The 13,811-nt window shown below is 36.8% G+C and overlaps 2 protein-coding genes across 2 annotated transcripts; one reads left to right on the plus strand and one right to left on the minus strand.

Moving 5' to 3' along the window:
• Nucleotides 1-11,223: 11,223 nt before the first annotated feature.
• On the minus strand, nucleotides 11,224-12,375 carry LOC109156274. The gene has a single exon (XM_019304128.1). The coding sequence runs from the start codon at nucleotides 12,373-12,375 to the stop codon at nucleotides 11,224-11,226; it is 1,152 nt and encodes a 383-aa protein (XP_019159673.1).
• Nucleotides 12,376-12,848: 473 nt separating this feature from the next.
• On the plus strand, nucleotides 12,849-13,531 carry LOC109156223 (copper transporter 6-like). Its single transcript, XM_019304082.1, has one exon. The coding sequence runs from the start codon at nucleotides 12,852-12,854 to the stop codon at nucleotides 13,464-13,466; it is 615 nt and encodes a 204-aa protein (XP_019159627.1). The 5' UTR covers nucleotides 12,849-12,851; the 3' UTR covers nucleotides 13,467-13,531.
• Nucleotides 13,532-13,811: the final 280 nt, after the last annotated feature.

Here is a 13,811-nt window from a genome sequence, read left to right on the forward strand (position 1 = left end):
ATAATGTTATACTAGAATACACATAATTGTATACATGAATGTACATAATTATATAACAAAATACACATTCTTTTTTAAAAGATAATACACATAATCTAACATAATACATAATAAACATAAACTTTTAACATAATACACATCAACTCTTAACATAATATACAAAAATTTCCTGATTCGGAGGTACATGACTGTATAAAAAAATGTACATAATTATATAAAAAAATGTACATAATAAAAAATATACATAATTGTATAAACAAATATACATAATCATGTCAACTTCCTATCGCGTCTCCCAAAACGACGTCATTTTGGGAGGCGCGAGGCGCACAGTGCACTGTGCGCCGTGGTACAGGGTATAACGATTGTCAAAATAGGTCCTAAATAGGCTTTTAGCCTATGTAAGGTCTACATTTTAAAGCCTTTTAATATATACATGTTAAAAATAATCATATTATTAAATTACAATCAACCCGGTTAGGTAATTATATATACTTGGGGTTATATTGTAAATATAAAAATATATTAGGTATAAAATAGAAATATATATATATATATATATATATATATATATATATATATATATATATATATATATAAGGTCTGCAGGCCTGAAGGCCGAGCCTAGTATATATAGGCCTGGCCTGTTTAGTTTAATAGGCTTTGAAATTAACCTAAGTCTGGTCTTTTTGCTAAACAGGATAGGCCCGCAAATTATGCTGTGGACTCGTGTCCACCATGCATTGTCGACACGAGTCCAAAACGACGTCATTTTAAGGGAAAACGCGGCCTTCCAGTTAAAAAAAAAATAACAATTTGATTTTGTCCCGTTAACGACGCTATTCGTTTGTGGCATTATGAATGTACAGTTATGCAATTATGAATGTACAGTTATGGAATTATGAATGTAAGTTATGGAATTATGAACGCAAAACTCTGACAATATGAACTTACAGTTATGAACATATAGTGATGAAATTATGAATATTGATAAACATTATTTTTGTTGTTATTTTTAATAAGTTTTTATAGTTAAGTTGTAAATAATTGATTAATTCTTATCTATTTTTATTTATTATTTCTACAATTAGTTTTTAATAATATTATTTAATTTTATGTTGTTTTAATTATTAAATTGGTTATATTATTTGAATTATGTCAGTTTAATAATTCTTTGATCTTAATTTAATAATAATATTATTAATTTTAGTAGTACATGTTGAGTAGGAGATTAGTTATATTATTATTATTATTATTATTATTATTATTATTATTATTATTATGATGATGATGTTAGTTTAGTGGTAAAATAAGTTAGTCAATCCCCAAATAATAGCCGTCAACAGCACTTGGCGACAGATGCGGAGAGAAAAGAAGGACGGAAGAGAACGATCGCAATGCAATGCAATTCCGACTTCTCGTTAAATTCAAGTTTATTCCCTTCTAATTATTTCCAAATTTATTAAATTGCATCGTACAATTTCCTGTGGGTTCGACCCTTGCTCTGCACGCTATTACTACAGTGACTCGTGCACTTGCGAGGACATTATAATCAAAATTGTCCATCAAATATAGAGCTCTAAAATTGTGAACATAGAGTTTCGAAAATTATGAATTTACAGTTATTGAATTATGAATGTACAGTTACGGAATTATGAATGTACAGTTATGGAATTATGAATGTACAGTTATCCAATTATGAACACAGAGCTCTGACATTATGAACTTACAATTATGAACATATAGTGATAAAATTATGAACATATACTCCTATAACAAAGTGGTCTGAAATTTAAAAAAAAAAAAAAAAAAAAAAAAAAAAAAAAAAAAAAGTGAAAGAGAACGGTGCCACTAACGGCACCGTTACCGTATCCAGCATGCATGCTGGACACGGGTCCATAGCATAACGATTGAGATAGGTCTAATTAGGCCTTAATTAGGCCAGGACATAGGCCCCTATAAGGGACCTGGCCTATTCCCACCCCTACTTGTGCTCATAAATTGGACCATGTTAGAAGTGGCTATCAGACTTCCAATAGGAGAATAAGTCCAAGTGGTCACACATCAGTTGTTATACCATGAGCCAAGGTTCATTTTGCAAGATAGACTTTAGTCTTAAATTATGTATTTTTAGTATTGAAATTGTGAACTTCTAAAAAATACAAATTGTGTTTCTAAGTTTTGAAAATTTGTGAATACAATACAAAATTATAACAAATTATGAAATTTTAAAAGGTAAATTGTGAACATTTAATATGTAAATTGTGTATCTTTGAATAGCATGTCCACCAAATAATTTGCCGTCACCCATATTGCCTATTGGGGATATATACTATGCTTACATCATCTTGGGTTCTTAAAGATGCTTTTTATGTTTTCTAGTTTCAGTTCCAACCTCATATATATTTTGTTAACAAACTTATCAAATCTGCAAATTACTGACTCACTTTTACTCTGAATGTTGGGTTATACAGAGAACCAGTTGCTGCTTATTATTGATTTGGTTGAGAGCAAGTTAGAGGACTTTAATTACCTCCTTAACCAAACAAACCCTGGGTCGGTAAAAATTTACAAGTTACCATTATAATATTTTTAAAAGAGTTAATTTTCAAAATATCCTCCGAATATGGTCTTTTTTCAAATTGATCATTTGACTCTTAATTTCTCCAAAATAGTTTTCCGACTTTTGAATTTTAAGTTAAAATGGTCTTCCGTTAGTTTTGGTGTTAAGTTGGTGTTAAAATGAAGGGTAAAACTGTAAATTTAGATTTTGCATTCCAATTTAAAGCAATCTGTGATTCTTTTCAGTAGTCTGTGTGCATATTTTTTTCAAATTAGGTTTTTGCTCTCCTAAATCTGCAATCAAAATGTGTATAATCAACTAGAAGGCCAGAAATCTTTACCTTGAAAAGTTTATGGATGAAATTGAAGATAAACTTTTTTAGCCTTCTAGTTGATTATCCATAAACATGCGCTTGGGAGCCATCACTCAAAAACTTGGAGTGCAAAACTCAAAAAGGTATGTCATGAATGGGCATCTTGACAGTTGATCAGATCCAAATGGTAATCGTTTGCTCACTACGCACTTGAGAGGTTGTGTTGGTGAGACTTGTATTTTTAGTCTCTTATGACAAATTTTACGTATGTAACTAATTGAACTGTCCATGCAAGTTAAGAGTGCCGTCCATGCGAGCTAATTGCACCATTAGAAGGGTTGGGGATAAGGATAAGTAAAAGAGTGTTCAAGCCATTCTCAAACAATCCTAAAATTACTATTTTCAAAAGGGATAGATATTTTGAGAAGACTTTGATAGCTAGACTCAGTTGGATGGATTTGGTTTGCGCGTGGGAGCTATCACTCTGTCTCATATGTGTTCAATTCTCACACGTACAAAAGCGACAATTCGGCAGGTCGTATTCTTGGTCCCCACCCAATTCCTCGTTTCCTGTCAATTCTTCGTTAATCTATATAATCTTCAATATTAAAGTTTTTTTTTTAAATATATATATATATATATATATATATATATATATATATATATATATATATATAGGGAAGAGATCAGATGCATTTGTGGCTTCCCGTGTGGATGTGCGGTGGATTAATGTGCGTGAGGTTTATACTTAATGTGCGTCAGCTTTGTACTCAATGTGCATGAGATTTGTACTTAATGTGCGTCATGTTAATATGTGTGAGTTTTGTACTTAATGTGCCTGAGTATTGTGTTTAATGTGCGTGAGTATTTCAGAATTACGAGCTCAGAAGGAAGCAGAACAGAAACTCACGCACATTAATGCCCAAGCTTCTTGTTACTTCTTCCTTCAATTTGGCCATGGATTCTGGATTATCAGCTACCTTCAATGCAGTTGAATGTTTATATAAATGACGCACGCACAGTAAAATTTGCACAGCAGCTAAGTGTTGATTTCTGTTGTATTATTTCCGTAATTCTTAACCACCATAGCTCACCTCCGCATCATCATCATCAGGGAGGGGCAAATGACTACTGGGGATGGGGAAGAAACTGACATCAATATTTTCTACTGCATTTTACACATTCACGCACATTAAGTACAAAACTCAGGCACATTAAGCACAACACTCATGCACATTGAGTACAAATCTCACGCACATTAATCCACCGCACATCCGCACGGAAAGCATTCAACCGCACGGGAACCTTTCACTATATATATATATATATATATATATATATATATATATGTATGTATGTATGTATAATTTCAACTCCACAATAACAATTAATCAAGTTTTTAAGATGTTAACCTTAAAATACAAAATATATATATATATATATATATATATATATATATATATATATATATATCTACTTTCACCAAACTATATATATTATATTTGTGCACGTGCGATTTTTTAATATAAATATCAAGAATGGGGAGGGGTTCTCCTAATTCCTAACAATAATTGAATAAAGTTCACATTTTTTATTTTTGAATTTTATCTATCTTTTTATCAAGTTTGAGTAAAATTACATTCCTTGCTTACACACTGAATCTATGACATTATTTGACAATTAACGTTTAATGAATAACGAATTCTACGTATTAGTGAATTTTATTATCATAGTGTTATGGTTAGTGGTTAATATGTAAAAAGACTTATAAGGACACACACACAGATATATATATATATATATAAAGATTCCCATGCGGTTGGCTACCTGAGGTGCGGTTGTGGGGTGAGATGAGAGCCATTGATCTTGTAAAGATTAGCGTCCAGGATTAACAAGAATTAAAAAAAAAATGCAGTGACAATTTGGTCTTTTTGCATCTAGGTCAAATTTAAGGTGCGTGATTTTTCTTCTTAAGGTGCATGGTTTTCGTTCTTAAAGTACGTAGTTTTTGTGTTGTGTGCTCAAGGTGCACGCGTCAGTTGTTGAAACTTAAGTGTGTCGGTCTAAAGCTTTAGGTGCGTGGTTTTCCTTCTTAAGGTGCGTGGTTTGTGTGCTTAAGGTGTGTCAATTGTTGAAACTTCTGGTGCGTCACGCTAAAGCTTTAGGTGCGTTGTTTTCCTTCTTAAGGTGCATCGGTCTAAAGATTTAGGTGCGTGGTTTTTCCTTCTTAAGGTGCTTTGTTTTCTTTCTTTAGGTGCGTTATTTTCTTTCTTAATGGGCGCCATTTTTTATAGTTTGCTTCTTTAATTGAGGACGCACCTCTTTTTTTTTTTTTTTTTTTGCAGTTCCAAAACACAACCAGTATTCTTTATAAGATTTTCTCTACCAAAGCAATTTTTATATTAATCCAGCTAAAGGTGCGTAGATTCGAAGCTTAATATGCATCACCTTAGAATATTTTTTAAAGAGCATTGATCACCGCACTTCTGCATGGAAAGTATCTCCGCACCCGATCTCATCCCTATATATATATATATATATAGAGAGTTGCACTCGGGTGCGAACGGCTCGCCCAGGCGCGAAAGAGGAGTGGATTCTGTTCGTCCACGTGTCCAGATCTAATGGATGAGAAACACTGATTTTTTAAAAAAAAATGCGGTGACATTTTCGTAAATAATTGAACATCGAAGTGCAAGTAAAATGTATTACAAGTGCATGTAAAATGTATTATAGGTGCAAGTAAAAATTTACACTGAGCATCAATACTTAGTTGCACTTATAGTTCTAAGTAGTTGCACCTATAGTTCTAAGTAGTTGCACACATAGGTATAAGTAATTGCATCTAGGTGTATGAATGTTTGCGAGTGGTTTTCAGGAGTATTACTACCCGCTGAACTCAGATCAATGAATGTTAACAAGACAAAATTACATGCACTTATAGGTGAAAGTAGGTGCACATATAGTTATAAGTAGTTGCACCTATAGTTATAAATAGTTGCACAGATAGTTATAAGCACACCCAGGTGCATGAATGGTTGCGGAAAGTGAATGCTAACAAGGCAAAATTACATGCACTTATAGGTGAAAATAGGTGCACTTATAAGAGATTTTACTTGCATTTCGATGTTCAATTATTTACGAAAATGCCACCGCGTTTTTTTTAAGTTATTAGATCTGGACACATGTCACGCGCTGATTCGTTCGCATTTCCTTCCTGGGCACTTATTCGCACCTGAGTGCGTCCCTATATATATATATATATATATATATATATATATATATATATATATATATATATATATATATATATATATATATATATATATAGACTTGCACTCGGGTGCGAACGGCTCGCCCAGACGCGAAATAGGAATGGATTCTGTTCGTCCACGTGTCCAGATCTAATGGATGAGAAACACTGATTTTAAAAAAAAACGCGGTGGCATTTTGGTAAATAATTGAACATCGAAGTGCAAGTAAAATGTATTACAAGTGCATGTAAAATGTATTATAGGTGCAAGTAAAAATTTACACTGAGCATCAATACTTAGTTGCACTTATAGTTCTAAGTAGTTGCACCTATAGTTCTAAGTAGTTGCACACATAGGTATAAGTAATTGCATCTAGGTGTATGAATGTTTGCGAGTGGTTTTCAGGAGTATTAGTACCCGCTGAACTCAGATCAATGAATGTTAACAAGGCAAGATTACATGCACTTATAGGTGAAAGTAGGTGCATCTATAGTTATAAGTAGTTGCACCTATAGTTATAAATAGTTGCATATATAGTTATAAGCACACCGAGGTGCATGAATGGTTGCGGAAAGTGAATGCTAACAAGGCAAAATTACATGCACTTATAGGTGAAAATAGGTGCACTTATAAGAGATTTTACTTGCACTTCGATGTTCAATTATTTACGAAAATGCCACCGCGTTTTTTTAAGTTATTAGATCTGGACACGTGTCACGCGCTGATTCGTTCGCATTTCCTTCCTGGGCACTTATTCGCACCTGAGTGCGTCCCTATATATATATATATATATATATATATATATATATATATATATATATATATATATATAACCAAATAAAATTTAAGTAGTAGTTTATTACCAAATAAAATCTATATTATTTTATGATTTTAAATTATTTGTTTTATCTTTAATCATATAAAAATGGAAAGAAGATAGTTTGCAGACAATTAAATTTCCGCAACAAGAAAGTAAGTTTATTAATTAAAAAATACGTGATAAAGTGAAATTTTCTATATATAAAAAAAAAGATTATAAATAAAATAAAATTAAAAATTACTATATACAAAATTAAAACAAAGAGGAGAAAATTAATAAATCATTATCTTTTTTTTTTTAATTACTAGAATTTCAGAATTTTGTACTACAAAAATTAGAAATTCGAAATTGTACTGTCATGCCTATTTAATGATAATAACAGGCACATAATTCTTCTGCCATATGGGGAGAAAGAATTTAACATTAAAAAAAAAAAAACCATAGGGGCATTCTTGGAATAAAAATACATATTTACAAAGAATAATCTAAATCTAAAAACATAATAAGTGTGAATGAAAGTTTATACCCCTGATTTATTTTCGTTTTTTTCGTTAAGTTTTTTTGTACATTATGCTATAAAGGTTGTACATTAAAATATTTTGGACAAACATACCCCTACCATTATAACTTCCGTTATCTTTTCCACTATTGTTACCATGCACATGCATCCACCATATGTTTTCTTATCTTCTTCATTAATAATAATATATACACATTAAATATTTGAGTTATATGTTAATTATTTTTTTTTTTTTTTTTTTATTTCAATAGGAAGGGGGGAACCCAGAAAACAAAAGAGATTACAGTTGTGAAGTATTTACAAGAAACGCTAAGAAGGAATTCCTTCTTTGTCATCCTCAAGGTATCCTAGTAGTTCTTCCGGTGGGGAGTCCAAAACATGCATACCTGGGGGAAAGTTTCTGGAGTAATACGCTAATCGATCCGCAGTAAAATTCTGTTCTCTGGTAATTGTCTCTACATGCCAGCTTTCGAACCTACAGAGCTCTCGTCTGCAGGCGGCCAAGATGTTATGTGCCGCAATGCGAGGGGGCCTCTTTATTCCTTGTCACCATATCCCAGTTGATCAAGTGACACCTTCTCTCTCCTTCTCTACTTCCCCATAGAAAGTTCCTTATAAGTTTCTCCATGGAGTCAATTAAACCAGCTGGTAGGAGGGTTGTCTGCATCACGTAATATGGAATAGTTGAAAGGACGAATTGTGCAAGGATTTGCTGTCCCGCAAGCAGAAGAGTTTTTGATCTCCACCCCGACAGTCTCGTTTGCATTCTTTCTAATAATCCTGCAAAGGATTCCTTGTTAACCCTTCCATGAAGCGATGGCAATCCAAGGTATCTGCCAAGGTCTGCGACCTTAGCCATACTAACAGCTTCTTCTATGCTATGTTGTACGTCCAAAGCTGTATTCTTTGAGAAATAAATGGAAGACTTTTGGCAGCTTACTTTCTGTCCAGAAAGAGAGCAAAACCAGTCTAGGCAACCTTTCATCTCAAATGCTTATACAACATATGCTTCACCAAAAAGCACTAGATCATCTGCAAAAAAGAGATGAGACATTAGGGGTGCATTTCTAGCAATTCTGATTCCCTTCCATCTACTTGCCATTTTAGAATCTTCGATAATGTGACTTAATCTTTCAATACACAAGACAAATAAAAGAGGGGATAAAGGGTCTCCCAGTGTAATTCCCCTTCCAGGTTTGAACCACTGCGTCTGCTGGCCGTTCCAAAGAATTGACAGTCTTGAGGAAGATATGCATTCATATATGTTCCTCCTCCACACATGGTTGAAGCTAATATCATTCAAAGTGTCATCAATGAAGCTCCATGAAAGCCTGTCATATGCTTTCTCTAAATCTATCTTCATGATTAGCCAGCCAAGATTACCTTTCCTGATTCTCATAGAATGTAGAACTTCCTGGTAAGCTAATATGTTTTCTGTGATCGACTTTCCCGGGACAAAACTTGTTTGGTGTTGGCCAATCAATTTTGAGGAGATATTCTTCAGCCTGGACGCCATTGATTTCGTGATTAGTTTGTAGTGAACATTGCAGAGACCAATGGGTCTGAATTGTTTCACCGTGTCCGGACTCTCCACCTTCGGGATTAGTGAGATTAAGGTATCATTAGTTCCTTCCAGTAAGATATCGTCTTCGAAGAAATTTCTTACCAATCCGAGCAGACTACCCCCAAAAATACTCCAAGCTTTCTGATAGAAGCCTGCTATAAAACCGTTAGGACCCGGGGCCTTGCAGGGAGACATATCAAAAAGCGCCTGCTTAACTTCATCCAATTCAAATTGACCATTGATAGCCTGCCATGCGCTTTCCGATATTCTGGGGAAGCACCCATGTAAGGGGGTATGTGGAGATCTGTTGTGGTCTTCAGAAAATAGACTAATAAAATAATTTCTCACATGAGCAGCGACCTCACTTTCCTGTGAGATCTAGTTGCCGTTCTCGTCTTTCAAAGATGATGCTTTCCTTTTTTTTACTACCAGCCATGGTTGCAGCGTGGTAGAAGTGCGTGTTACGGTCTCCAGACGTGATCCACTCCTCTCTAGAACGTTGAAACCAAACCAGTTCCTTCTGCTGTAGAGCTTCCTCTAATTCTGCCCTCAACTTCTTGTCCAATCTCAACAGATCGGAACAGGTATTGGAAGCTAAGCTTCGCTGGACTCCTCCCAGTCTTGCAAGAAGGTGCTTCTTCCTTTGGAATATGTTCCCAAAAGTATTCTGGTTCCATGATATCAACGCCTCGGTCATGGCCCGATTGTTGCATACTAAGTCACGGTTCTCCTTCCAGACACCATGGACTAAAGGTAGAAAGGTGGAATGTGTTGCCCAAGCAAAGTTGAATCTGAACAGCTTGTTTGGAACTTCCATTTGGCTCACCGATGTCCGAATGAGAAGGGGAGAATGGTCGGAACTTACCATTGGGAGGTGCTCCACCGAAGAGTTCAGAAATCTTAGCTTCCATTCTAAATTGCCAAAGGCCCGATCGAGGCGAGCGCCTTTAAAAGTGGATGTGCCGAGGCCCCTCATCCAAGTAAACTTAGCTCCTTCGTAGCCTAGATCCATCAAGCTTTCTCTAAAGATCCATTCGTTGAAATCTACACATCTGGACCGAGAGAAATGATCCGCGTTACTAACTTCCTGCTGGCACGTGACATAGTTGAAATCTCCGGTAACGAGCCAAGGAATCTGGCTACCATTATGAGAAATACCTGAGAATAGTTGTCTGCGAAGATAATGAACTAGGCTGCCATAAACTAGTGATAACATCCATGGCTCCGATTGATTATCACTGACCTGCAAGGAAATAAACTGTGGATTAGTGCAGGTTATATTTATAGATAAGAAATCTTTCCAGAAGACCCATATGCCACCCGAGAAGCCCACTGCTTCCACTCTAAGCCATTCATCAAAACCAAATTTATGGCAGATGGAATTGGCCTGAGTGCTAGAAACTTTTGTTTCCAGAAGGCAAACGGTAAGCGGTTTATAAAGATTGCAATACTGATTAAGAGTGCGCCAAAATGATTTGGAGGCTGCACCCTGGCAGTTCCAAACTAAACAGATCATTTAAAAAAAAAAGGAGTAAAGGGAAAATGCGTTAAAGACGCATATTGCTAGACACCAACTCCCCACGAGGGGCAACGAAATGCTCATCATATGCTAAGGCCTCATTCGGCATTACAGTTCTGCCATCCGTGGTATATACAAGATCCGGAGGATTTTCCTTAAATCCATTCGTGGAGTCCGCTATGTTCGGTACTATATCTGGTGGATTTTCTTTGTAGCCATTCATAGCCTCTGCCAAATTAAATATAGTATCAGGTGGGTTCTCCTTAAAACCATCCATGGTGTCTGCTATTATTGGTGGTACAGGGTGAGAGAAAGCATGATGAACTGTGGAGACTATGAAGCCCCTTCCACGATTAGAGCCTCGGATGACAGTATGTTCTTCCTCAGCTGCTGTGCGATTCGGAATACCTCCCCGTCCTCCTCGACCTCTTGCTCTTGTTCTAAAGCCTCCGCAAGGCAGTGCCACATTGTGGTTTTGAGGGATGTCGTGCTCCGTAGCCATCAGTTCAGGCTCTCTTGAGTTATGCTCTGGCTGTCTTTGGGGGTTATGGTAATTAGTTCTGATTCTAGGTAGGGCCGTGGCTGGATGTTGAGTTTCCAATCCCGTGTCCTGTTCATTCACTTCTTGCATATTTTCATCCAAACCATCAAGGGTGGAAAATCGCGACTGATCCTAGATTCCTTCGAATGTCGGGACATTGATGGTTGCTGTTTGATCTCCTGCTCCGGTTGCAAAAGTTCCTGGTTGAACATTGGTTCTGGCTCGACGTCTTCTTTCTTTCCGAGTGACGAGCATCCAAGCTCCAAATCTTTCCGGTGGCTTTTGCTTCTCCACCGGTGGAGTTGCCATATCTGCGGTTACAGCGTTCTGCCCAGAGTTGACTCCTCCTTCGTCACCTTCCTTGCCGCAGTTCTCTTGGTGATGGTCGTAGACACCACATTTGAAGCAGATCAGATTAATCCCTTCGTACTTAATAGGCCAATCCATGAAATGTAGGACAAATTTGGATAATAACGATTTTGTGATATCGATTTCCACACATACTCTCGCGAATTTTCCTATGGATGCCAAACTAGTTGTAGTATCAATCTTTACAGGCCGACCTATAGTTTTCCCTATCTTCTTCAAGAACTCCTCGTCGAAGTACTCTATTGGAAGCTCTGGGAACCGAACCCAAACCAGCAGCTTCTTGGTCTTGTTCTTGGATGGGATGAAATTGGGCTCCCATTCTTGAACCACCAGATAGTGTCCCAAGATTATCCAGGGTCCCCCGAATTTAGCCGCGTCGTAATCTGCTAGTAATTGGAACTTCGCTATATAGTAATCTTGAGCAAGGGCGATTAAATCGAAGGTGGACTCCGGCTTCCACATGTGCTGGAGTCTCTGCAGAAGATAAGAATAGCCGACTGTCCTTCCCAAAACCTTGATAATTAGGGATCGACGCCATGGACGTCTCAACCTTTCTTTTTCCTCTTTAGTGACTTGTATTACCGGAAACCACGAGTTTGTACTTGCTTCATCCATTGCATCATCATCGGAGACCAAATCTTTGTCCGGGAGGCGTCCCTCTTCTCTGCGTGTCCAGGCTTGGTTCGGAGTCGCGTCTGGAGTTCTCCATTGTTGAGAATCTGGGGTGGAGGCCCCTGCTACAATAGGCGTTTCTTGAGAGTAATCCGCTGCATGCAACGGAAGAGGTGATTCGATCGCTTCGCGACCTCGCTTCGCTTTCTTGGTGCTTCTTTCCAACAAGTCCTGTTCCTCCGGAGACCGATGGGTCGCCGCCGGTGAGGCCACGGCTGAGAGCGATTCAGCTTTCGTCTCCATTTTTACACTCAGTTTGCCCTAGTTGAGTTATATGTTAATTATTTCATAAATATAAATATCAAATTTATAAAAATGATTTACATTATAATTATTATTATTTAGAATAATTTAAATATCTAAAATCTAAATAAATTTAAAATTTTAATATAATATATTAATATTGGGCACCTATTTTTTGCGCATCGCGCATAAAAAATACTAATAATACAATACATGCATATCCTTTTTTCTTAATTAAAATAACAAATGTACGATGGTAAAGTCAAATTTGCCAAAGAAAAAGATTTTAAAAAAATTAAAACAAAGAAGGGGGGAAATTAATAAATCATTATTATTATTATTTTTTTTGAAAGCTATAACAAGATAAATCACGATCTTTTAAGTTTTAAATTACCAGAAAAATACGAAAATTTCAGTATTTGTACTACAATATACAGTAGTACAGTACAGAATTGTACTCTGGTTATACCTATTTAATGATAACAACAACCTTTGGAATTCTCAATCTCTTACGCCATACCGGCCACTCTTTAATCCACGCGCCCTCACCAAAACCCTCGTTTTCTTCCTCAAAAATTCAGGCGAATTCCATTGATACGGGAGGGATGGACCACATGCACGGTATGGGGATGCCGGCGTCATCGCCCGCCGCCGCCGCCGCCGCCGCCGCGAACGGCACTTTTCACCGCCGCCACATGATGATGCACATGACGTTCTTCTGGGGGAAGAACACGGAGGTCCTCTTCTCCGGCTGGCCGGGACACGACCACCTCGGCATGTATATTGTCTCGCTGGTTGTCGTTTTCGCTCTCGCGGTTCTGGTGGAGTGGTTGTCGAATTGCAACTACATCAAGGACGGCGCGAACCGTGCGGCGGCGGGGCTCCTCCAGACCGCCATGTACGGCGTGAGAATCGGGCTCGCGTATATGCTGATGCTGGCCGTGATGTCATTCAACGGCGGCGTATTTCTGGTGGCCGTCGCCGGACACACGCTCGGGTTTTTGGTCTTCGGGAGTCGGGTCTTCAACAAGCCGCCGTCGACGGCGAACGGGAAGACCACAGATCTCCCACCTATGAGCTGCAATTGCTGATAGCTAGGAAAATTTAGGAAAAGAAAATTTTTCTTACTTTTAATTTTAGGCCTTTTTTTTTTTTTTTTTTTTTTTTTTTTTTTTTTTTTTAAATAAACGTTATTAAGTGTATGACTGTATGGTACCAATATTTTTGCTGCATAACAAATTAACAATTATAATATTTATATCAAGGAATGGTTCACCTTCAAAGTGATGCATGCATTCAATATATTAGTTTTAGGATGTGTTTGGTTGGTGGTTTTTGCCCATAGGAATGAGTATGAAAGTGATTGTTGTTGTTTGGTTAATAGGTTTCTAGAACACTACTATGAGTTTCGAATACCCCATCAATTGAAAAACCCA

The sequence above is a fragment of the Ipomoea nil genome, unplaced genomic scaffold (assembly GCF_001879475.1).
Source record: "Ipomoea nil cultivar Tokyo-kokei standard unplaced genomic scaffold, Asagao_1.1 scaffold2705, whole genome shotgun sequence".
Classification (NCBI taxonomy): Eukaryota; Viridiplantae; Streptophyta; class Magnoliopsida; order Solanales; family Convolvulaceae; genus Ipomoea; species Ipomoea nil.

Coding starts and splice junctions, on each gene's coding strand:
- LOC109156223 (XM_019304082.1), top strand. CDS start 12,852: ATGATAACAACAACCTTTGGAATTCTCAATCTCTTACGCCATACCGGC.
- LOC109156274 (XM_019304128.1), bottom strand. CDS start 12,375: ATGGAGACGAAAGCTGAATCGCTCTCAGCCGTGGCCTCACCGGCGGCG.